The sequence below is a fragment of the Ramularia collo-cygni genome (genome assembly GCF_900074925.1).
Source record: "Ramularia collo-cygni strain URUG2 genome assembly, contig: RCC_scaffold13, whole genome shotgun sequence".
Lineage (NCBI taxonomy): Eukaryota > Fungi > Ascomycota > Dothideomycetes > Mycosphaerellales > Mycosphaerellaceae > Ramularia > Ramularia collo-cygni.
In genome coordinates, this window is record NW_019716267.1 from 901,062 (window position 1) to 925,352 (window position 24,291).

At 53.1% G+C, this 24,291-nt stretch overlaps 11 protein-coding genes; 5 read left to right on the forward strand and 6 right to left on the reverse strand.

The window, feature by feature from the left end:
- Positions 1-428: 428 nt before the first annotated feature.
- Positions 429-1,403, forward strand: RCC_08271 (related to 5-carboxyvanillate decarboxylase; the record flags this gene model as incomplete). Its single annotated transcript, XM_023773522.1, has 1 exon — positions 429-1,403. One exon carries the CDS (start codon positions 429-431, stop codon positions 1,401-1,403), a length of 975 nt encoding a protein of 324 aa, XP_023629290.1.
- Positions 1,404-2,398: 995 nt separating this feature from the next.
- On the forward strand, positions 2,399-3,414 carry RCC_08272 (uncharacterized protein; the record flags this gene model as incomplete). XM_023773523.1 has 4 exons in its annotated part: positions 2,399-2,595; positions 2,652-3,256; positions 3,312-3,325; positions 3,379-3,414. The coding sequence occupies 4 exons, from the start codon at positions 2,399-2,401 to the stop codon at positions 3,412-3,414; spliced, it is 852 nt and encodes a 283-aa protein (XP_023629291.1).
- Positions 3,415-4,020: 606 nt separating this feature from the next.
- On the reverse strand, positions 4,021-5,587 carry RCC_08273 (related to Protein CSN12 homolog; the record flags this gene model as incomplete). XM_023773524.1 has 3 exons in its annotated part: positions 4,021-4,104; positions 4,173-4,893; positions 4,986-5,587. 3 exons carry the CDS (start codon positions 5,585-5,587, stop codon positions 4,021-4,023), a joined length of 1,407 nt encoding a protein of 468 aa, XP_023629292.1.
- A 439-nt stretch (positions 5,588-6,026) lies between these two features.
- On the forward strand, positions 6,027-6,665 carry RCC_08274 (probable 60S large subunit ribosomal protein; the record flags this gene model as incomplete). XM_023773525.1 has 3 exons in its annotated part: positions 6,027-6,218; positions 6,278-6,454; positions 6,507-6,665. 3 exons carry the CDS (start codon positions 6,027-6,029, stop codon positions 6,663-6,665), a joined length of 528 nt encoding a protein of 175 aa, XP_023629293.1.
- A 236-nt stretch (positions 6,666-6,901) lies between these two features.
- RCC_08275 (uncharacterized protein) lies at positions 6,902-7,519 on the reverse strand (the record flags this gene model as incomplete). XM_023773526.1 has 2 exons in its annotated part: positions 6,902-7,105; positions 7,166-7,519. 2 exons carry the CDS (start codon positions 7,517-7,519, stop codon positions 6,902-6,904), a joined length of 558 nt encoding a protein of 185 aa, XP_023629294.1.
- Positions 7,520-7,855: 336 nt separating this feature from the next.
- RCC_08276 (uncharacterized protein) lies at positions 7,856-9,062 on the reverse strand (the record flags this gene model as incomplete). XM_023773527.1 has 3 exons in its annotated part: positions 7,856-8,642; positions 8,693-8,779; positions 8,830-9,062. 3 exons carry the CDS (start codon positions 9,060-9,062, stop codon positions 7,856-7,858), a joined length of 1,107 nt encoding a protein of 368 aa, XP_023629295.1.
- A 253-nt stretch (positions 9,063-9,315) lies between these two features.
- Positions 9,316-10,290, reverse strand: RCC_08277 (related to WD40 repeat protein; the record flags this gene model as incomplete). Its single annotated transcript, XM_023773528.1, has 1 exon — positions 9,316-10,290. One exon carries the CDS (start codon positions 10,288-10,290, stop codon positions 9,316-9,318), a length of 975 nt encoding a protein of 324 aa, XP_023629296.1.
- A 1,205-nt stretch (positions 10,291-11,495) lies between these two features.
- On the forward strand, positions 11,496-12,346 carry RCC_08278 (uncharacterized protein; the record flags this gene model as incomplete). XM_023773529.1 has 2 exons in its annotated part: positions 11,496-11,657; positions 11,708-12,346. The coding sequence occupies 2 exons, from the start codon at positions 11,496-11,498 to the stop codon at positions 12,344-12,346; spliced, it is 801 nt and encodes a 266-aa protein (XP_023629297.1).
- Positions 12,347-14,554: 2,208 nt separating this feature from the next.
- On the reverse strand, positions 14,555-16,321 carry RCC_08279 (related to putative transcriptional repressor regulating G2/M transition; the record flags this gene model as incomplete). XM_023773530.1 has 2 exons in its annotated part: positions 14,555-15,970; positions 16,031-16,321. The coding sequence occupies 2 exons, from the start codon at positions 16,319-16,321 to the stop codon at positions 14,555-14,557; spliced, it is 1,707 nt and encodes a 568-aa protein (XP_023629298.1).
- A 3,693-nt stretch (positions 16,322-20,014) lies between these two features.
- RCC_08280 (related to tRNA-dihydrouridine(47) synthase [NAD(P)(+)]) lies at positions 20,015-22,321 on the reverse strand (the record flags this gene model as incomplete). XM_023773531.1 has 2 exons in its annotated part: positions 20,015-20,102; positions 20,154-22,321. The coding sequence occupies 2 exons, from the start codon at positions 22,319-22,321 to the stop codon at positions 20,015-20,017; spliced, it is 2,256 nt and encodes a 751-aa protein (XP_023629299.1).
- Positions 22,322-22,609: 288 nt separating this feature from the next.
- RCC_08281 (probable BAP31 domain protein) lies at positions 22,610-23,479 on the forward strand (the record flags this gene model as incomplete). XM_023773532.1 has 3 exons in its annotated part: positions 22,610-22,630; positions 22,819-23,057; positions 23,113-23,479. 3 exons carry the CDS (start codon positions 22,610-22,612, stop codon positions 23,477-23,479), a joined length of 627 nt encoding a protein of 208 aa, XP_023629300.1.
- Positions 23,480-24,291: the final 812 nt, after the last annotated feature.

A 24,291-nucleotide genomic window follows, 5' to 3' on the forward strand; every position in this document is an offset into this window, starting at 1 on the left:
GTATTGGAGGAACGCGAGAGAGGAGATGATAACAACCTCGGGCAACCTTTGACGAAGCTCCCGTCATTGTGTAGAAAATGTCGCTAAACCTCTTTCGGCGTGGACCGATCAATCACCCTTGTCTCGATCAGCTCGAAAACCGTTCAGCGTGGGTCAACGCGCCTCAACCTTGCGTGCGCATGATGCCGCTGCAGCGTTGACTTAAGTTTGTCTCCCACGAGCCTGCATGAAGGGTTCCGCGGTCAGGGAAGCACAAACCACTCTTCCCGATGGGATCCACAGCTCGGCACCGAGCCGCTGGATCTCTGAGCAAAAGGTGTATAGAGCACCAGAGAGGTCGTTTCCATTATAATTCACTCGTCTACTTCACCTTGACATTGTACTTGGCCTTTCCGGGGCAACTATCCTTTCCAACCCCCTCTCTCAGCATGGTTCCTCCGCTAATTGCGCTTGAGGAGCACTTCCTCTCATCCGCAGTGCTAGATGCGTTCGATGAACAGTATCAGGAGCAATTCAGAGCAATCCCGGCCGTGAAAAGCATGCTTGAGGACATTGGAGACTTACGTCTAAGCGAGATGGACAAGGGCAAAGTTGCGATGCAAGTGGTTTCCCACGCGTGTGCTCCAGGAGGGCCCAGTCCGAAGCAGTGTCGAGAGGGCAACGACCAGATGGCGGCCTCGATATCCAAAAACAGAGAACGATTCGCTGGCTTCGCAGCACTGCCAGTAGCGGACCCCAATGCATCAGCAAAGGAACTCGAAAGAGCAGTTAAGGAGCTTGGGTTTGTCGGCGCTTTAATCGATAACCATGTCGACGGGCAGTATTACGACGGCAGTGAATATGATTGCATGTGGCAAAAGGCAGAGGAGCTCGACGTTCCAATCTACCTTCATCCGACATGGCCCGCGGAGGATATGACTTCGCAGTACACCGGAAATTTCACGCCAGGTGCTGGTCGTAGTCTAGGCGCATCTGGATGGGGATGGCATGCTGATACTGGCTTGCATATCCTTCGCCTATATGCCTCTGGCTGTTTTGACAAATTCCCTCGGCTCAAGATCATCATTGGTCACTTTGGAGAGATGCTTCCATTTATGCTCGAGCGCGTCTCGAATCTCAGCGTTCGTTGGGGGGAGCAGCATCGCAAGTTAAAGCAGGTTTGGGATGAGAATATCTGGATTACGACCTCTGGTGTGTGGTCATTGGATCCTTTGAGATGCATCCTGGGCAATACGAAAATTGAACACATCCTCTACAGTGTCGATTATCCTTTCCAACAGAATGAAAATGGACTGAAATGGATTGAAGAACTCGAGCAAAGCGGTCTCGTGACGCAGGAAGAACTAGAGATGATTGCTTATAAGAACTCAGAGAAGTTGTTACGGATCAAAGCTCCTCGTTGAAAAGGTCCACATTGGGCATGACGAAGAGGCAATGTTGCGGGGACCACAGCCCGCGACTCTGCAAGAATGATGTTCAGATGCTGGGAAGGCGTGGGAGGGTGGGAAGGTGCTTGATGTCTTTCCGAGCGAAAGGCGGCATTTTGATGACGATGATGATGAATTGACGACTCCAATAGATATTCCAGTTTGCGTCAGATCTTTTGAACACCATACCATCTGCTTTACACGGCAGGGATCTCTGTTCCTCGTTCCTGCATCTGCGAGCGTTAGCGTCGTATTTTAGACTGCAGATCATGAAAGGTAAGCAAGCCGACGAAGTCCCTCGTGCCTTCGTACAACCTCGACGCACATAGCAACGCCGACATCTCTGCCTGCAAACCAGGCTTTTACACGACGGCATACAATCCATCGACGGCTGTGTTCATCACAAGAAATTCTGGATCATCGGCCGGCACCCGCAGAGTGGCGAAATCCAATGAGTCGGAAAGTTCTTAGGCCGCGAGATGGCGTTCAGCGACCCCGATCCTTATGCTTCTTCAAGTCTAGCGAGAGGGGACATTCCCGGTCCGTGAAACGCGGCCAACGCTTTCCTTGCATCAGCTGCCGCGGATCGCTTCAGGAGGCCGCTGTTTGAGGTGACTCGCCGGGTCCCGTGATATCGCGTTACTCTCGCGCGCGTCGCTTATTGGATCGCGTAAAGTGCTTGCATGCGATTTACCAATCATGTCCGATTCCACTTCTGCTAAATGGCTTATCATTCTGCTTGGAGTTTCTGTCCGTATGCCCCGACTGCCAGGGCAACTCTGCACCGGAGAGAGTAAGTTGATCTTGCATGGGTGCGTTTCGCCGTTGTCTGGCCCGCGCTCCTGCTGCCTGCGTGGTGGAGTATAAGTATCTCTTGCTCCTCCGTCTCCTCTCACAAGAATTGCTGCCCTTCTTCCCTACCAGCACCCTATCGTCTCAGCATTCCGACATCAGTCCGCAAAGAAGCCGAAATGTTCACAACTAGCCGTAGCGCAAATAAGTCGCATCGGGACAGTTTCTCATATAGAGCGGGAAAGTCGATGAGCAGCAAGAGACAGAAGTCGTTCAAAGAGCATCCTTCTACCAGACGTATCAGCACCCAGCAACCAATACAGGCTTCCTCGTTACAGTCGTCTCCGACGAGAGCGGGAAGTTCGCCAACATCCCCGTAAGTTCATCGCCATCGTGTTGCATGTTATATCCGCCATCACTCACACTTGTTAGCAACCTTACCTCAGCCATCGTCACGATAGCCGTCGGTCCCGAATCAAGGCTCTTCGCCTGTCACGAAGAGGTGCTCCTCAAGTCACCATACTTTGCTGAAGCCTGTCGCGCCCAATTCTTCGAGTCGTCGGGTAAACGCTTCAGCCTCCCCTCCGAGAATCCCGAAGTCTTCTCAGCCATCTTAGAATACCTTTACAAGGGGGACTATACGCCGAAAGTCAACTTCGACAAGAAGCGTAACAGCTGGTACCTTGAACATGCAGAGGGTACGCATAAGGGCATGAATGAAAGCACCATCTGCACCCCCAGCGGCGTTGCCGTACTGAAAGACACTGTCATCTACTGCTCCGGCCACCGCTACCAGCTACCTGAACTCCAACGGTTGGCTTTGAAGAAGCAAGGCTTGCAATCGGGTGTTCAGTGCAGCAYGATACTCAGCTCAGCACGTTACGCTTATGCCAACACCCCGGCATCGGACTCGAAGCTRAGAGCTCATTATCTCGCTCTTATCATACGGAGTCGAAGTACATTCAAGCGAAGCGGGACTATGCAGATGGAAATGGAAGCAGGAGGCACACCCTTGTTCTTCGACCTGTTTGTGGCGAGTAAGTATCATCACCACCAGCTGTTCATTTAAGATTGACTGACATCCTACTGTAGTGGTCAACCATCTCGTGAGTCATGCCGCTATGGCCGTGTTCGAGATACATCAGCTGACAGAATTTAGGATGACATTGCTGCCTCCCGCTCGCCACGCACGTAAATCGGCGGACACCGAAGCGCTACCTTCTWTTCCTTGGGTTCTATCGTCACTGCACCTCAATCGCGATACCCTTCTTTGTACAACATCCAATGTTTCTTCTTTTCTGTACTATTCTGGCATGGCGTTGTAGGCGCACAGGGCAAGTGGGTCGTTGTATCAGTAGATTGTGCGAGATCGACAAAAGGGTCAAATTGCAGGCACAGAGCTATCATGCTCGAAGGGGGTTTTCGAAGGATGATGGAAACGGGATGGATTGGCCACAATGAGAGCACAGATTATCGTGCTTTTGTCAAGTAGACTTGATACTGATCGGATTGGATCATGAAACAAGCTTTCATACTTCTGCTCTATCTGACACCAATCTTTGGCCCAGTGCATCCTGTGATGGCGCTTTGCTAAACTCTGAAAGACGGTTCAGCTCGTGAGTCACCTTCGCAGGCGGCCAGCCACATTCGATGTGGCGTTCGAGTATGCCGCGCTGGCAGTGCAGGGCCAAGGCCTGGCCGCATGGTCCGGGGTTGCATATGTGGTGCAAGAGTTGTGGTCCGCACTCGAGATACGCCAATATTGTAGGTCGTGGTATGTCTTTCCACGCACCGTGATGCCTCACACTCCTGTCCCAGGAAACGCGCCAGCTTTGCTAAGTACAATGATCCGACGCTCGCGAGCGATGTAGCCTTTCATGAGATTCTGCGATCATAGTCAGCATTGGATGTCCAGCATTGCCCCGTCATCGGCTGCAAAGAGGCATGACAGACCTTGTAGATTGCATTCGCAATCAAACATTCCACCTCATCAAAATCTACTCCGTCATCACCATCACTGACTTCTGCACCCGCAAGCTGGAGAGCCGCCGCGAACTCATCTATAGAAATTCTGGTACGCCTCGCGGGCGGCGCAGTGTCGCCCTCTTTCGGCGCTTCGAACCCGCCGGCGATGAAGACCTTGCGAAAAATGTTGCGTAGAATCACGTCACGACCCCGTTCCAATGTCAAATAGATACGCCGCTTGACGAATTCAGCCTCTCCATCTTCTAGTGSAGCATTGAAGGCCGCCAGGTCAGCTTTTCGAATTGCATCACAGAATGGCCGGAATAAACGCGAGAGTGATGGGTACTGCGCCAGTAATGCTGATGAAGGAAGTGAGTGTGATGTCAGTAATTTAGTTGGGATCAAATACGTCAAGATCAGCTGGATGTTTTTCCGCGCATTGACGTGACACATATTGTACGCAGACGTTAAATGCTGCTCAGCGGCGCTGTAGTCCTCGTCGAGGAAATGGATGACGCCGCAGTAGTACATGAACGGCACCTGATGGCTTCTTGGGAAAGCAGACAGAGGCGGCATGTCTGTACTCGAGGCGCTGAGCGATCGCAGGATGTTTTTTGACAGCGAGATGTGGTTGAGTTTGAAATGTGTCTTGAAGAGTAAAGTCGCGACATAATAGAGGGCCCATTTCCGGGAGTCTTCGAGCGGATTACTGCACTTACCATGAGCCAGTGCCAAAGAGCAGCAGTAGGTGATGCATGCGATGAAAGCAAATCGTAATGGAGCAAGGAGCAGCAGACTTACCGGTCACCGACACACAGGCCGAAGATGCGGTTGATCTGACGAGCGGCATCCTCAAGTTTCTCGTTTTTGCTGCTGGGGTCGAAGGCATCTTCCTCTTGAATTCCTCCAAACACCATGCCGCTTTCGCGCTGGCTGGCTATTGCATCGTCGGCCTTGATGGCGAAGACGCGCAGGTAGCGACCAGCGACGTATAGACACGGAATAGTCCAGGCTTCCAATGCACCATTCTGATAGCCACGGAACAAGGCGTTTACTACATCCTTCCACTCCTCGTATACGCGCGCCCAGTCGGCCTCCCGAGTGCGGCCCACATTCTGCAGCTCCTCGGCAGCGAGCAGCGAGCCGACGAACTTGTGATGCTGCACGAATACATCGAGCCACGCAGCGGCCTCGTTTTTATCCAGCGTCAAGCCCGGGTTGTATTGCAGCTTGTATTGCAAGTCGGTGCGCACGCTGAACTGATTGATGCCATTGCGGAAGTTGTACAATCGTCCAGGATCGTGACGTGGGGCTTCAGGTGAAATGGTTGTCGCGAGCAAATAGCCATTGGGGCCAGATGGGTCCGAGTGTGCCGTGGCAAAGTCATCGAACAGCACTTCCATCTTGTTGTGATGTCGATGTGGTGGACAAAGCCCAAGGGTGAAGTGAGGTGGGGGGACACCAATGAGCTGGTGCTCTTGCATTGAGCTGTTCTTCGCCAAGAGTGGCGCCAAGACGAACAATCTCTAATTCGCTACGTTCGTCAGTTCTCTTCCGCGACACCTCGTCCTTGTACTAACCACCGCCGACAGCATCAGTAAGTCTTCAACACATGCGCACTCCCCCTCTCTCCGTCTGCTAACTGTGTGAACTCAGACAGGTATGTATCCACCCGCCATCCCCGCCCGCGCGACACGCGGTAAACCACTGTCATGGGTTGAAAGAGGAGGGAATTTCGCTTGAAATCTTTGGATAAAAGACATAGTGACGACTGCGCATTGCACGTCCCGTCTTCGAAGCACGTTCGCTGATAAGCCCTCGGCACGTCTTCAGGTCGCCAAAATGAGCAGAGGTCTCGTCGAATACCAGGTCATTGGGCGCCATCTGCCCTCTGACGCCAACCCGACCCCAAAGTTGTACCGCATGCGCATCTTTGCTCCCAACGATGTCGTCGCCAAGTCCCGCTTCTGGTACTTCCTCGCCAAGCTGCGCAAGATCAAGAAGGCCAACGGTGAGATCGTCAGCCTGAACAAGGTGTGTCTACATGTCTGGTGATGGGGAGGTGGGRCGGGAGATGCTGATTTACGGGATAGATCCACGAGAAGCACCCTCTCAAGGTCAAGAACTTTGGAATCTGGATCCGTTACGACTCGCGTTCCGGCACCCACAACATGTACAAGGAGTACCGTGAGATGTCCCGCACCGACGCCGTCGAGTCGCTCTACCAGGACATGGCCTCGCGTCACCGCGCTCGCTTCCGAACTATCCACGTGAGTGTAGACAACCAATGCTCCACCTGCATCAACGCTAACTCTCTCAAAGATCCTCAAGGTCGTCGAGGTTGAGAAGACCGACGACATCCGCAGACCCTACATCAAGCAGCTCACCAGCAAGGACCTCAAGTTCCCTCTTCCTCACCGCGCACCACCAAAGCGTGGCAAGCAGGTCTTTGCCGCCACCCGGCCCAACACCTTCTACTAGACATACTCTGTCTTGTCTGTGTGTACATTTTCGATGGACGGTCAATCACCGTCTGGACTGGCGCTTTGGGGACACCTTATGGAATGATGATAGCCAGCTAGCTGATGCAAAAATCAAGCTGGTCAAAATGCAGAATACCAAAATGCTAAACCGCAGTCAATCGTCTCATTCCCCAAGCTGTATCATGGCCAATTGTGAGCTCTGCAGGCCTACGTCTCTTTTTGGACATGCTTGGCTCACATGATTCCCGGCTCATCGCCATCCCACCCCGGCGTACGCCTGTAGTTCTGAGTCAAGCCCTCGATCTTCCACGTCCCATCCTCATCTTTGCCAAGCGTATATACCATTGTTCCATAATGATGCAAGACGCCATCGAAAGTGACCCTGAATGGACTCCACGCACAAGCAAACAGACCATCCTGCTTCACATGAGTTGCCTCCTGATAGCAGAAACATTGCGAGTTAGCACGTTGCGTGAGCAATTAATTGGGATGGCATACCAAGTCAGGCGATTCGTGAAGCTCTGGGCCTGGCCTCCCTTTTCTCCTTTTCTGCCCATCTTCAATGAGCTTTACAAATTTCTCAATCGTTGTTCTCATCACGATGGTAAGCTTTGGCTCTTGTTCCTCCGCGGWCAACTGGGGCGCATTGTGAGCTGTCGACGAGGGAGTCAAAGCTGATGAATCTGCTGGAGGCGGCAGCGAAGGGTCTTGACGAATTATGGTAAGGTTTGCAGAAGTGAAGAAGTGGGACAGAAGGGCTTTGGTGTCTGCGCTGTTGATGCTGTCAAAGAAGGCTTGGATGAGAGCTTTGATGGCTTTTACGTCTGGAGATTCTTCTTTGGTGGCTGTCATGTTTAGTGATTTCTGGGTGGAAACGACCCAGGTTCGTGAATTCAATGAGCGGGAAAGCTAGAGGGCAGATCGCACATGTGTAGGTAGGACTGGATAGGACTGGATTGTAGCTACCAATGTCGAGTTCAATCTGATTGCACAAAGTTATGCCGAGGTCAAGCTGTCTGACATAAGAAGTGTTGTGAATTGCATTCCTCCCGAGAGCCTCACACCATACACCCACATCAGCCCTCGGCTATCTCATCTATGAAAAAGACATCGAATCAAGCTATGCACGGAACTAACTTTTAGCATTTCCACATGCCGTATCAACCACACGAGAGCTTCCAGGGGCCGTCACTCGAGGACGTCCCGGTCAGCTATCACGCGGGCAACCCTCTGCTGCTCCAACTTGATGTGTCGTTTCCACACGACATCCATCAATTCTTCCGCCAGGGGGCCTCTCGCTTTCCTTAGATCATCCGCAATTCCAGAAGCAATCAGTTCTGGCATGAGGCGGGAAAGTCCGGCTTTCACGAGCTGCCCTAGGGTTGAATCCCTTTCAATCCTGTGCCCAGCTTTACGATCGTAGCAAGCTCTGGCGAACTGAGCAAAGGTTCCTGCATCGAGAACAAGGTGATCAAAAAGGCCCTCTAAAACTGCGATCTCAAGGACGACGATGTTCAACTCCTGGCTGAGGTCGAAAAGCTTGATTCTTTCGTACAGTTGCTTCAGCATTCCACTGGCATTTGTCTCCGACGACAATGGTGTAAGATGAACGCCCTCGAGGTACCCAATAGCCTGGAAGATGGCATTCTCTTCGGAAAGGGTGGAGCACTCGAACTGTTGCATCGAAGCGTCCATTGGTACTTGGAGCTGTCGACTTAGACTTCCAATCTTGTCGATACTGGATAGCCTCACATAGAAATTCATCGAGATCTGATCAATGCTCTTGATGACAAGTTTCACTTTTCGCTCGTCCGATGCGAGTACATGTGACTGCCCGCTTGCGGTCGTGGGATAAGAGGTGGGCAGTTCAAGCTTGGGTCTTATAGCATCACGGCCCAGTGGTCTCGGCTCTTCATCGTGCTCGTCCTCGTGTTCGCCGGTGGTACAGCGCCGCTTCTGATCGTGGTTCGGATCCCTTTTTGATGTGAGTGTCTATTATTTCATAGTTCAGAATGCGACACTTACAGATCACTCTGCTGATGCGGTCTCTTCGGTCCCGACCGGTACTCATCACTCCTTTGGCCATGCTTCTTGAGGCCTCCGCCGTAGGACCTGAGCCATGTCAGCGTCGATCTGAAATGGTTGACTTAGAATGCACCAACTGCGTCTTGCTAGGCCGGGGAATATCGCTGTCTACTATGACCTCGTTCTCATGCAAGTCTTCTTCGTCAGATGCCCAATTCTCGTCTTGTGTGACCTCTTCACTACTTGGTGAATCTCTTTCGGATGATTCGGGCCCGAATGTGTCGGCAGGCCAWGCTTTGGGTCCGCCTTGGGAGATGATCCGAGCAGAACGGCGACCCGCTGATGTCTCGGTAGATGCTACAGTATTCATGCTGGATGTGTTGAGTTTGACGATCAACTGTGCCATGTGAGGTGTGAATATATGATTGATGGGTGCGAGCATTGAATATGGTGAGTATTTCAATCAGACAAATGTCTTCTGACGTCAATAAAGTGATGTTGCATGGTTGCAGAGCGAAGGGGAAAGGTCTGGATGGTCAAATCAAAGGTACACATCTGACAACATGGCGAAGTGAGATATGAGAGTGATGTGAATACGCATGCCTACTTACATCGTTCAAGCATCAAGCGTCAAGCTTCCACAGCTTGACCTTGCCGTCTTCTCCACATGTGAGTGCACGTTGATGATGTATCAGGAGATCCCGCACTACATCGTCTCCATGTGCTCCAATGAGGTCAACCTTTGGCCCAAACTGCCACGCTCCCGGCGAGCCCATAGACGAGATTGACAGTGTCTGCCTCTCCGTATGTCCGTACGCCATGAGCGGTGGCCCATCGGGCTGCACCAACACATTGATCACGTACATGCACTGCAGCGGTTCCCGCACATCACCGAACTCGATGGGCGGCGGCAGTTGTTCGTCCTCTAATGCGGTCTTGGCCAGAGTGTGAATTGAATACTGCTCATCTGTGGAGAGAGAGTAGACTAAGTCCTGTGCGAGGAAACCGGCGCAGTGGACGGCCGATCGTGGGTTCAGGACCTGTTGCAGCGCATCCTCCTCGTCCTCCAGATCCACGTTGAAAATTGAGATGAGACCATCGGTGCTACCAGACAGAAGCAAATTTGGCTGGGCCGGATGGAAGGCAAGCTGGGTGATGGTGTCCGTGTGTGATTCGTTGTACTGCCGCAATGGCATTGACGGGTTCCGTGTGTCGTACAAAAGGACACTGACATCGCCCAAACCTTCCTTTGTGCTTTCAGTTCCCGCGGCAATGTAGGAATCGATACAGGCAAGAGAGGAAATGCCATTGGAGCGGGGATCTGCCATTTCGGATACCCTTCTGGCTCGGGTGTCCCAACATCTAACCAAACCGTCGCGACCACCGGTCACAAAGTGAGAATTTCCCGCGGCTGYGAGACAAGCAACTCCATCATGGCAGCTGTTGACGGTTTGAATGGGTTTCAGAGTCTGTCCATCAAACAGGCGCAGAGCGTCATCGGACCCTGTTGTCGCAAACGTGCTGTCGGAGCATCTTGCCAGCGCGTACAGGTACGTATCCTCCCCGGCCAGGTCAGAACTCGCAATGCACTTCGGCATGTTGTCGAAATTGCTCCGAATGCAGCTTCGGCAGGTTGTGTGAAGTAAGCTGTCTGGAACAACCTGACGAGCTATTAATGCCCATGCATCACGCTTCGTGAAGAAGCAGCGATCTGACAGGCGGGACGCTTTTGATGGAGACGAGATCTCACCTGATCGCGGCTCTTGACAAAACCAACGAGTGAAGTCATTTAAAAATCTTTCCAGCCCGCCGCCTGGACCGTGGATCCACCATCGGCATCGCGGCTACAACCGCGACCGCATGTGCTCGGAGCAAGAGCACTTCTCGCTACACCACCTACCATGCATCACAACAGATTCAACCTGACTCCATATGACTGCGCGCCTTACTCTACGATCATGCGCTGGTCTGCTAACAGGCAGGTCTTTTTTGCTTGCATTCGTATGTGCCAAATCGGGAACATCGATCTACGATCTACGCTTCTGATGAGGCTGTGTCGTTTCCCTGGTGTCGAGTCAGTCGGTCTGGGCGAGCCGTCGGAGCGAGAAAAAGCGCGTCTTCACTCCTGCTGCAACACAACGGATCGAGCCTTTGGTATGACTATGTGGTGCGTCGCCTGTGGCGGCGACGGACCCGATCATCAGAGGCGAACGATCGCGGTGTACAGCACATGCTGCAGTGATGCAGCCGCTGAGCCGCCATCTTGTGGTCGGCACGCCGCTGCACAGCTGCTGCTTGCTGCTTTCGTGGCTGGCAGAAACTCGGGACCACAACTTTCCCCGTGTTACTCGTCGTGTCTTTGGTAGCCGCCTGTGGTGTGGATCGGCGCACACAATAGGCTTTTGAGAGGTGGCACGAAGGGCAATTTAGGATGTTCCGAACGCAAAGTAAACCCAAGCAGGTGTGAGTAGTCTGCTCAATGCACATGGCGCTCGACGCCCACGCCTGTGACCCCGGTTCATCATCGCTCCGGTTCAACCTAGAATTAATCTCAATTCCCGGTGAGGTTTGCTCTGTTTCCAGCGCCTTCCTTTCCCTCCCTTTCTCCTTCCTTTGATTCCCCTTCCATTCCTGGCCACGTGTACGACCACCTGCTCTCCCCTGGAAATATCGCACCACCTCCGCAAACAGACTCAGGAGAATCAACCTCACGCCTCCTGCTCCCGTGTTTTGTTCGCCTGCGACGGGACAGACACATACAGCAACCTCTCGGAATCCTCCAGCCCTCACTACCTCTACCAAAATGCGTCGGCAGACTCCCATAGCGCACCTGCTGCACAACCACCTATTCCCTCACCCATCACCAAACGACCCGCCCTCATTCTCGGCGCACCTGGCTCGTAATCTGGTGCCTGAAGTACGCATTGAAGTAGCCACGTTCTACGGCGACCTAAATAGTGCGGAGGTAAGATTAATGTACCCTGCAACTGATTGCAGCATGCTAAATATTGCCAGGCTCGCTATCCGGGTCTCAATTACTGCCATCCTCCCCACCGCATGCGGCTCGGCCGTTTCAAACATCACAAACGCCTCTTCGATGCCTTTGACGCACTGGGCCTGACATATGGGGAGATTCAGGATTTTTGCTGCTGGGAAGGAACAAAATGGGCGAGAGAGCGTTACGAAAAGGATGAGGGCGTCAAGGTTGTCGATACCACGGGTGATGAGATTGGGCCGTTCGTCGACAAAAGGGACCGGGGAGAGGACCACCTCCGGAGACATAGCATTACCCGGAAGACCGACATCTCGATTGTCGTTGAACATCAACCGCGAATCGACGAAGACGCCGAGCAAATGACAGAGGACCATCACGAGAGCGACTCGGGACTCACAGATGGCGAGCCCCAAGATGAGGCTCGCGAGATCACAGAAACTATCAGCCACAGGCGCGACGAGCAGGAGATCACTCAGAGCATCATTGCCGCCTGGGAACGAGGCCAGAGTCTCTCCCCAGAGGTCGAACAGTACCTCAAGGAGCAATCGGAGCGTGGGGACTCGGAGCTGGCCGCCAGATTGTTTGCACAGCAGCAAAGATACGCTCCGGCCGAGAATACAGCCGTGGTCGCCTCGCAGACCTCCCGTGCGGCAGCGTAGTACTTTGCCAGCCACATCATCTATGAAAGCACGACAGATCACGACTTCATGCTTTGGCTTTTGTGCTTTGGCGGGGCGTATGCATAGCCTGTCACATGCTTTGACATGTGTGTTATGCGGTAGCGGCATGGATTTAGTAGGCACAGTTGGCTCACTACTTTAGCACGGAGTACGGCGCAGTTCACTTCAGGGGTCATTAGCTGCATCATACGGAGGCGCATCCATCAATGCGAATGTTCTACTTCACTTTCACCCCCGCCTACCTTGTGAGGTGAGTCTGTTCGAATGCCGTCGAGAAAACTTCAAGATTGGAACACGAGGCCAGTTCCAAAGCACATTGATCTACTAAACATTGGTGAGTTTCACCTCGTGATGCGTTATCTGATTCACGTTATTGTACATGAATTGCAGGCGGCAGCGTCCACAGAACCAGCTATGTTGCTCTAAGTGAGTTCTCTTCGAACCGCGCCAGACATCTCGGCTAGTAGGTATCTTCCAAGTCATGTTCCTAAACTTCCTTTGTCTCACTGGATCCAATCCCAAAAAGCCACGCCTACCTTTGAGAGCGGCATCATTTCACGCTCTCTCGTCGGAGAGGAAGCCCGTTGGAAGTGCCCTAGTAAAGTCGCCGAAGCAAAGGCCAGCCCGGATGGTCATTTGCCATCTTTCAGGTCCTTCCCTAAAGAGCACACTTGGGAATGAAACCTCGCCGGCTTTCTCACGTCTCTGCATTACAAGCAAGCACCCTGGCGCCGAAAAGAACTAGAGCTGTACGCTCGGCGTCTATCGTCGGGAGGGGCGGCTTTGCTGACATTCAAAAATCCATAAGACAAGATTTCATTCATTAAAGCATCGAGCCTGAGTACGCAGACGGGACTCACCTTTGATGACTCCGCATGGGCATCGGTGGTGCCTGTCCTGGACCACATGTAAATATCATGGCGTGAGGCATTCATGATCGCTGCCCAGTCCCCGACCCTCAAACAGCATCGAAAACCAAGTGCTCAATGCCGGTCAACAACGCATCTCGGTGACTGCGAGACGAGGCAAGTTGGACGCAGATCCGTAACTACATCAGTCACGAGGTTTCGGCATCACCTCGCGCTTCAACTTGGCCCATCTTGCCCGTGTTACGGCCGCGTTACGATGTGACGGTTCCATCAGTTGTTGATTCTCGTCCAGAGCCGACCGAGCCATACCGAGATTTGTCCCGTTAGGCACCCGATTGAGAGGCTGCCGAGTGGGAAAGGGCTCGTAGAAGTATTGCTGCAACTTCTAGCCTGCTTGTAAGCGGCGGAATGATCGCGGAATGATAGCCATGTCCTGTAATGATCTTCGCATCTACCTTGGTTGGACTGATATTTCAAGGTCAGGGCACAATAAGGGTCCTGAGGTACGAGATGTGCCGCTTATACAATGTTCTGTTTCGGGGTCTCTTCAGGGGAGGTCAGCTAAGGTACGAGAATGCCAGTGAGCACATCATCAGGAACGTTTCAAAACAATGGAGCGAGAGCTACCCAGATCATCTCGTCAATGAAATCCATCGTTCCCGTGTACATCTGCACTCTTGGCCGCGGCTGCCAGAAAGTCAACCGCTCTAGAGTATGGCCGGGAGAACTAACTTGGGACTTGGGCAGATGGGGTGAGTTCTCAAGTGTCGCGATTTCCGTCTATCTCACTAAACGACAATGCCTCCACCCACAACGCCGATCCGCACGCGATCCCATCATGACTTTTTTGGGCAGATATTCCTGCCGTCTATTTTCTTTGTGCATTTTTTAAGAACAGCGTCCTCGCTTGGGCAGCCGATGTGCGGTGCCAATAGTTCCCAACCAAAACCGGGGCAGTTCGACACTCCCAGGTGATAAACAATAACAACAAGCAATGTAAGGGTATCTCAGTCGGCGGCCTTTTGAAGCCGGGTATCTTCTCCCAAACGCATAACAATCCGGGGAGAAAGAATCATCCCAACAGCTCCTGAACGCCTCGCTAAGTAAAATGATACCAGTGTATAAACATGTGTGACGAWAGGCGGTGTGATTCTGTAATTCCCGGCTTTCCCAGAGCAAGCTGAGGTGCAGCTGTATTCTCGGCTCCAGGCGAATCGGTAATGTAATGTATGTGAGCGAAGTGAAGGCGGTGAGCGGGTGATCCTCCAGAGTGGCGCGTTTGACCTCGCTCCGCAGCCGAAGTGTAACGATCGGCTCACTAATAGCCCATGCCTTCAGCCATGCCAACTAGACCTGCACCGGCCACATTGGCGTTCAAGTTCTGCAGGTTGTTTGGCACGCCAGATAGCGTTCCGTTGTTGAGTTTGAGCTCTGGGTTGCAAGGCGGGCTGTGTTGTCGATGATATTTGAGACCATTGAGGTTCTTGTAGCGTTTTCCGCAGACTTCGCATCGGTATGGCTTTTCTTTCTCCATGCCGACCGTCCCGGGATATGGTATTGAAGTCGTCGGGTCAACGATGGAGAAAGTACCGTCAGGGTTCTCCTTGAGCTGCTGATTCTGGTGGCCGTGCTGCTTGTGGTATTTCAGGCCATTTTGGTTCTTGTAGGCCTTCTCGCAGCCTATCACCGGGCACTTGAATGGCTTGATCTCTTCGCYAACAAATCCACCGACACCAGCGAGGCCGTTGAGCAACTGATTCTCGCGCACTCTTTTTGCGAGCTCGCTATTGCTGTTTGCAAAGGCTGGGTTGGTGGGGAACCCCTTGTTGCCGTACCCTTGCTTGCTCAGTAGACGCTTTTCGGGGTTATCAATTGTAGCGGATCCGCCATTGTTCATGTTGCCAATGCCGCCGAGGCCATTGAAGTCAAGATTTCCTTGTGCTAGTAGTTGGTTGTAATCCACATTGCTAAGGCCGCCCATCTGGGCGAGGAAGTCGGGGTCAAGCTCGCCTGGAGTGTTTGGTTGAGACGGATCTGGAGTGGCGGTCTGCTGGGATGCAGTTTGTGTTGTCAACGAAGGTGTGTTCACCGACGAAACGGTAGGATTGTGTTGGAAGCCCATGCCTTGCTGGCTAGCATGTGGCGTCGTGGGAGTGGCAGCGTTGAGGCCTTGGCCCTGGAAAGCATTCGCTAGGTTGACATTGACTGACGGTCCTCGAGGCTGCTGGCGGCCGAATTGTGGTTGAGGCTGGAACTGAGATCCCTGTGGTTGTGGCATGTGATTGTTGGACATGCTGTCGTCCATGTCCATATCGTCCAATGTATCAAAGGTACCCATTTGATCATGGCTTTGGCCCCCGAAAAGTGGCGACTGGGCAGTTGGAGGCATCTGCTGCGATTGATGCATTTGCGCGTGCGGATGCATAACCCCTTGGTGTGCTTGAGCTTGCTGCTGCACCGCTTCGGCTGTGCTGCTCGCATTCACTGCTCTGCTGGTTGGATATTGCTGGTCTTTGGGCGTCCGACCCATCGTCTGGGTGGGCTGCGCGGCGTGCGCCTCTTCATAATGCTGTAACAGCTCGTGCATTGAATCGAGATGAATGTCGCAGCAGACGTAATCCTTCATGTACGTCGCCTCCATTTTAGGCAGATACGAAGACGAGTGAAACGACGGCGACTGGAATTGGTAGGGAGATGTGCCGGCCATGAGAATATCATCGCGGATGAAACTTCCCTGCATGAGTGTGTTAGATTCTGCTCAAAAGTCGTCAACGCAAAGTCTCAAACAACGTACCATTCGGAAGGATCCCCATGAAGTTCCACCCTGCATCATGCTGCCTCCCATTTGGTGGCTCTCGCGTCGCTGGCCAGCGGCCATTGGAATATTTCGTGCTCCGTACGGCGTGGTACCGAGCATGGCGACCGACTCCTGGCGGCCACGCTGAGGAATTTCCTCGGGAGCTGGCATATCGCGGTGCTGAGCGGATTGCGGTTGCAGGAGTTGAGTTGTCAGGTTGGACTGGCGTGGCGAGCTTGAAGAAGGCCGGCTAGTGGCAATATCGATTGGAGATACGGTGCTCGGCATGGTGGCGAGGCGAGGCGATACCGGCGAAGCAGCACTGAACAGCGGGAGTTCTTCGTCGTTGTCGTCGTCCGGAAATAGCAAATCGTTGGAAGAGAATTCGTCGTCGCGTATGCTCGTATGACTTTGGCCCGCGGCCTTTTTATGCCAGTCGTAGAAAAGCTGGGAGCATCCGGTGGAGCCCGGGGTGCTGATGCTATCTTCGCTGGGAGAATGTCCTGAAGGACTGAGGAGCGGCGAAGGAGTATGAGAAAGGGTCGCCAGCTTGATGACTGATTTGTTGAAGAAGCCGATGGCACCGCGGCAGATTTTAGTGGAGTCAAAGGTTCCTACCTAGTGCCTCTATGTACGTAAAGGCAAATGGTTGGATTTGATGAAACGCGCGAGCGCGGACGCACGGTGGTGAGATATAGAGATTGAAGGTGGGGCGACGATGTCTTGGACTCGGTGATGGTAGTAGGTTGACAGTGACTGGATGGAGGGGCCAACACGCGGAAGCCCTCGAAGTCGCCCTTATACTTCTACCGCTCACTTTATTACTCGAGTCGATCGATGACTATGGCGAACTCTAACCTGCACGCTGCCACCCGGGAATCCCTGCCGGCCAATGCGCGAGGTGGTCCACAACCAGACGACAGCGGGCGGTCCGTCACACTCTTAAAAGTGCACCAACAACCTTACGCTTGCTGTTCCGACCGGCTCTGGGATCGGGGAGCAACGGCCACAGCACTCGCATGCAAACGCCGCGGTCCTACCAGACGCTTTGCCGCCCTGTCCATGCACGCTGTGCGTCGCCGGTGCCACCACTGTGCGTTTATGACCCGTCAAAGACCAGCAACACTCTCTGCCGCACCCCTTGCGCAGGCGAGCAATGCTGCCCGCCGCCAAAAGAGTAATGATGAGACATCTCGTCAACCGAGCCGATGCCAACAGCTAGTTCCTCTCAAGCGACCGATGGTGGCCGTGTCTCCGAAGGTGTACCAGACAATTGCTCGTACCAATTAAACTCACCTTGAGGCGGATGCTTGGCTGCGCTCTGACCGTGTCACGGTCTTCTGGAAAACACGAAGAAGCGTGAATCCACCAGCTAGTCCACTGGACTGATCCTGGCCGTTTGTTCGAGCTCCACCTTCCGCGCTGCTGGGAGATTTCCAGCTTCCAGGGTCTGCCAGATATGTGTGTGAGAGCAATGTTGTCCACGGGTGGCCCAAAGCCTAAACCAGTCATTGCCACGAGGTATTTCTAGAAGAACGTTGCCACTACCCAGACGCAGCGGCGTGCGTTCCTGAGAGCGCAGTCTCACAGAGGTGGTGCCGCCGCCGATGGCAGTCCTTTGCCGCCAACAGTGTGTACCCACATGGATGAGGTCACCTGTAATCGATCGACCGGCCAATTCTAACACCCAACCAAGGTCGATTCTCAGCTCAAGGACTGTAGCGACCGGTCTGCGAATGGCTGTTGGCGTCCGTAAGCAGCCACGTGATGCGTCACGGCGACTTCCACCCATACATCCATCGCTGGCTTTGCAACTCCTGTGAGATTGTTATTCCATCGTCGAAGGCGGGCTTGGAGCCAGGGAGTCGCTGTCCGACGCGCAGCAGGGTTCGCACCGTCGAGCTCTAGATGGCTAGCTGGAGTCTCGGGACGCGCCTGATGCTCCCTCTTTCGTCCATCCTATAACTTCGAGCATAAACATCCCAGTACAACGTGGAAGGATCATCAACGCCTCAAGATTGTGATCATCGATGCAGCCTCTGGGATTGAACGGTATCCGTATACTCCTACCTCAACGACTTCCTCGAGGTCGAACGTCCTGCATGTCCTCAACTCAGGTATGATCACCTAAGGGCGAGGTGCCTGCCACCCTTCCTATTTAGGCATACCGCTAGCTTGTGGGCACGTCCTCGGGCGACCCTCGTGCAACCTTCGCGTGGCCTTCTATTCCAGAGTTCAACAAACCACGTTTTGTGGCCGGCTGTTTTGCGGTATGACTTCCAACATCACGTCTAATTTTCGGGGCCATCAGAGCTTGACGAGTTGAATCAGTGGTTGTTGGTACCCTTCAAGGCTAGCGAGAAAGCAGTGTTTACACGAGATGCGCTGCAAAGACCCCGAGAGCAGCATGATGTTGCTCATCAAATCTTGACAAAGCTGGCGTTAGCATGCGAGCCCCCTGCTAGGCTCTGTGTCTCATCTGCGAGACATCTAAGAAAGCATCTTGTATAGTGCAGCAGCGTGATCTAGACGTTCATCGCCTCTAGATGCTCCTGCATACTTGAATGCTGACGTGTAAGGCACAGGGTGCCTCGTCGCCATGAACGCGGCATCGTTCGAGGGTTCCCAGTCCGACAACTCGCGGGCACAAACCCAAGAGTGACCTCTCTGCGAGAACTTGACTCGAACCACACTCCAGAAGCTGCCTTGCCCATGACGGTACTCCCACAACTGTTCGTTGCTGCCTCTTCCGATTCTCGCCTCTGCCTGACAATCGAGATTACACAGTCCATCGCGGTCTCGCACGGCACATTGTTGTCATCTCGGATTGGGCCCTCCGCGTCACAAAGTAAGCTATTGATGCAATGATCCTGGGAGAAGCCGGTGTGCCCCATGGGCGGCAGAGCAACAAACGCTGTGTTGTTGGGTAAAGTGCGGCACCACCCACCCACCTTGTGTGACTTGACTCGTTTATGTGCAGGACGATATCGGAGCCGAAGAGTAAGTTGCGGCCCCTCGGCGACTAGTTACTGCCGTAACTTCGGGCAACAGAAACCGGCCCGCTTGACATCAGCTCTCACGCGAGGAGCTAGGGGGAGGAAATGTGGAGGTTCGAGAACAATTTGGCGCCTAAATACCTTTACACCCTGCTACCGATCAGTTGATGGTGGACTGCGGTCCGTAGCTGCCAGATGCGAGCATGGCAGAATGGGTAATGCTGCGAAGGGGAATGTCTAGACACAAACGGTCGATGACTGCGCAAGAGGGATGATGCAAGGTACATTGCGTACGACAAGCCCATCCTGGGGTCGAGTGGTCCCCGCAACGTCACCTTTCGACTTGGAGCCCTTGCATCGAGGACTCTTGGCCGACTTACTCAGTGTGGTATTGCGTCGKACTCGAAACGGCGTTGACTGCTCGGATCCGCAAGCGTAGTGAAGTTGAACCGGATATGCCTATATTCGCGATGGTCTACTTGCAGCCCGAGGTTTCGATACTGCGCCTTTCAGGTCAATTCTTTCGAAATCTCCCGACCTCATTATGTACGCACAGTTGCGGGACCGGTAACAAGATCAACCGCGCATCAACATCGCACGCGAGGTCTAGAGCGCCACATGCAAGCAAGGATGACAGCCAATACGATTGGAGAGAACATATAAATGCCATCGGCCCGTCCCCTATCACTTTGAAGATTGTGGGTCCTACTCCTGTGGGATTGGAAATGTACCGTGAATGTGGACTTGACTTACGTCACTACATGTGTGTACGTGAGCCTAGCAGGTATCCGCAGTCGCATTCACCGTGTTCGCAGTACCCACAGTTGTAAAGTCGCCGTCGATGCAGCGAGACTCTACCGAGACTGTTGAGGAGGTGATGTTGTCAGACTTACAGCATCCATTTCGAACTGATGTTCCCATAGGGACACCGCATCCGAAAGTAGCGCTCGTGGTAAGCGCAATCCATGAGCGAAGCAGGAGGGATTTATCCCTCGGCCTCAATCTCATAGCTGTTGCTTTTGTGCTTCGGCTGGAAGTTGAAGCCTTGAGCAGCTTTACCAAGAAACATTTCACTGGTAACACAGTCAGTATAAATCGATACTCGTGCTTCTTTCCAAGCTTACCTGATTTTGATCCAGTCCTTGTAGTTGGCGCTACTGAGCAATGTCTCGAGCTCGTTCCTACCACGATATGCTGGTGGGCGGTCGCCAAACTTGGGCGGCAAGTACTCCAGCAATCCGATGGGAACATATCTGCAGCTGAAGCTCAACCATTCCAGGAGGAAGCGGCGCGTAGTCCCCACGCCAATCTCGTCACTTCCCCAATACTCCAATCCGTTGCGAACGAATTTCTCAATGTAGGTGAGACGCTCTGTTGCAGATTTGTCAAGATATTGGTTGGAGGAGATCTCCTCGAACAGCCAGGGTTTCACCAAGGCACCGCGACCAATCATGCAGGCATCCACTCCTGCGTTATCGATGTGGTCGTTATAGTCGATATGAGACAGTATGTCACCGTTGCCGACAAAGTACGGCATACCGTCGTTGGCTGCAGGCAGATCACGTGCGTCGGGCTCGCGAATGGTGTCTGTCACATCACCACGATTCTTCCTCAGATTTTTGACGAGAGCTGCACACTCGGCAATGTACTCCCAGTTAGCGTCCTTTGTATAACGTTGCTGGCGCGATCTGCCATGAAGCGTAATCGCTGCCACACCAGCTGGTCCAAGCTCAGGCTCCTGGGGATCACCGAGCATCAAGCGCTTGCAAAGTTTCTCGGCTGTTGGAACCTTGTCCTTGGTTCCTGTTCTGATCTTCACTGTGATGGGGACCTCTTTCGAAACCGCGTTCATGCCCCTGAGCATCTTCTCAAGCTTGCCGTGAGCATCGAGCAATTGTGATCCGGCTCCCTGGTTGCACACCAAGTCTATGGGACAGCCACAATTGAGGTCGATTGCACGAAGGCGAGGACACAGGTCGCTCAACACCTCTGCCGTCTTCAGTGCGAGCCAGGGCTTGTTGGCCGCGATTTGAGCGCCAAAGCGAATGTCCTTGCTGTTATCGTACCCATGGACGATATTCTTCGGGTAGTATGCAGGCGCTGCCATCTCAGACTCGTGAGCTTTCATCAATGCCCATTCTTGCTTCTCTCCCTGCAAGAGAGGGAGGCYCATCGCCATCTCAGACCAGGTGAGCTCACAGCCGAGTTCGACGCAAAGTCGTCTGAAAGGAAGATTGCCCTGCGTGGTCAGAGGTGCAAGAACAGGCGTCTCTGGACCATAGTAAATCCGTCGCTTTTCAGAAGGCCGAAGTGGAGGCTCGAAGTAGTCAGCCCTGTTCTCATGTTCCACGTCGTCACCATTCGAGTAGGATGTGTTCCGCTGATAATCCTTCTCCCTGTCGTTCAACCACTGTGTATACTTATCAGCTCTCGGAAGGGGGTGCTTCTTCTTGCGAAGATTGATCTTGGCTTCGCTTGAGACAATGTTGACAACGCCAGTCGCATCCTCGTCATCTTTCCAATTCTGGGTGGCATCTGCTTGATCGGCATTGCCACCACTGACCTCCTTGACAATCTGAACGAGCTCCTTCCTTCCATCGTCATGCTCGATCTCCTTGGAGTGAGCACCTGCAAATCTGCACCGCCATCCAGCTGAGCACTTGCCTTTGACGTCAAAGATGGGACAGGCTCCTTTGAAGGTCTGCAAATCTTCTCGTTTGCCTTCCCTGAGGTATTTTCGAAGGTCGTGCTCCTTGTTGCATTTGGGCGCAAATGGACATGGCGCAGGGCTGAACTCGTTTGCAGACTCTCTCGACCGACAGAGCTGGATCTCATCCCTACTGCTGCCAAACTGTCTGCCCTTGTTCTGTCCACCTTTGGTCTTTTTGCCTCCCCGTCCAGCTGTGCCCTCGTCCTTGGATCTCCCTTTTCCACCGGCTTCGGCGTCGTCGTCGTCAAAATTATGCCTGTTCTCAGCATTGGCCTTTACATCCACCAGGAACTCCGGCTTGATTGGCGTGACACCTTTTCGGCGGGACTGGCTGTCCTCAGATCCCGCTTCAGTTGCCGCGGCCGTTCTTGGAGCAGAAGTACGGTCATCCTCAAGCTTCACGCGCTTCCTAGGCGAATCGTCGAATTCGTGTTGCTCGTCCACCGCACCATGTCGCTCAACTTGCTCGGCCTTTGTCACTGCAGAATCACCTGGCAAGATCTCGCTCTGTGGWTGTACTGCGGATTTGGCAGCTGAATTCTTCTCCAGCTTCACGTCGGGGTTCAATGGATTGGAATCCATTTTGAGAGGGATTTGATTGATGATTGGTGCGTGCGGAGGGCGAGAGAGCAATTTTGCGGATTTTCCGCGCTCGGACACCACGCACGCGATGACGTGTTTTCGAGGCAGGAACCTTTCAACCCATTCTTGATTGCTACGTACACTACTTGCTCACCAGGCAAACATATCTCTCGCCATCGAGACCTCAACCTCTTTCTCCAACTCTCCTACCAGCAGCAAAGACCTGCTACTTCCCACAGAAGCCAACCACCTGCCCAACAACTACTTACAACCCAGCACCGATCAGCCATGACGTTGTACTACAGTCTCGTGAGTACCTATTCATTCCGACCCACTTGTCCCTCATCTCATCTCTTCTCTTCCAATTCACCGCACTTCACTTTACACCAAACACTGTTCCTATCATCCGCTTCAAGATGTCGCTCATTTACGGACCGGTCTCTCTCTCGGCTCTGTCTTGTTGGTTTTGAGCCCCACGCTGACGACAATGGTTACAGGTCTTCGCCCTGCTCATGTTTGAGATGACAGTCTTCATGTCACTCATCATCCCCCTGCCATTCACCATCAAACGCAAGCTCTTCACGTTCATCAGCGAGAACCCAATCATCGCGAAGCTGCAATACGGTTTGAAGATCACCTTCATCTTCATCCTCATTCTCTTCGTCGACAGCGTGAACCGAGTCTACCGCGTGCAGGTCGAGCTTGCACAGGCCAAGTATCAGGGTGGAGCCGCTGGGTAGGTCTTTGTGAACAACGTCGCGTCATCAACATGGCTAACGTGCTAGACGCAGTGCTGTCGCCGGTACTGAGCGCATGGAAGTCCAGGCCCGCAAATTCTACYCGCAGCGCAACATGTACCTCTGTGGCTTCACACTGTTCCTCTCGCTCATCCTCAACCGCACATATGTCATGATTCTCGATACTCTTCGCCTCGAGGAGAAGGTCAAGAACCTTATGGGCAAGGATACCGGCAAGACCAGTTCCGGCCTTGGGGAGGCTGGTGAGCTTGGAGAGATCAGCCAGCTCAAGAAGGAACTCAAGAAGCGTGATCAGGATATCGAAACCCTCAAGAAGCAGACCGAGGGACTGAACAGGGAATACCAGCGCATGGGCGACGCTGTCTCTCCTGCCGACGGTACTCCCAAGAAGAGCCGTTAAACGATCTCTTGAGTTGCGCCGTTGTCATCAGCTATGCTCTTTCTGCATACGCATTGCGGCTGCCAAATGCAATGGCGGTTCAATCCGGCTCTGGCGATTGAGTGCAATGGATGCCTTCAGCGTTCACCAGGGACCACTGGGGTTCGCTCAAAAGCGTGGAAGCAAGAGAATTGGGTTTGATACCTACTGAGACTGGGCAGTGGACGAGAGCTTTCATCCTAGCTCCATGCCGCCGGTATAAAGGGGCMCGATAACATCCACCTAGTATTTCAGCTTCCAATGTACAGCAACTTACCAACCGTATTGTCTCTCCATTGGTCGTGAGTCAAATGAATCTCCAGTTGGACTCAATCAATAATGGTCAAGGTTGGTCGCGTACCGTCTGCAAGGAACGGATCGAATCGGATGGGTGAATAGTTCAAATGTGGTACGACGCTACATGGCGCCATGGTCGTTAGGCCATGGATGTGGGACCATGTTTGGTTGGACCTGAGAGCGTGTTCACATATCATCCTGCGAACCATCGCAGACTCAACCACAGTCTTTGGCCGCAGCTTGGCGATGGAGTTTATACGCACCATTATACCGGGTCCAAGGCCATGTCATTATATGGCGGTAGCCGCTGGCCTTGAAGTGAAATAAGCGGGTTGTCTTCTACCCCAACCCTAACCCTTTACTAGACTCGTGTGAAGGGGAAGGCGACGCCTATACTGCCTTCTATCGGAACGCCATTCTCTCCACGTCAATAATATCACGGCCAAAGAGGTATCGCTGCAAATCGCATTTGGTCCTCCGCTAGAAATGTCATTTCT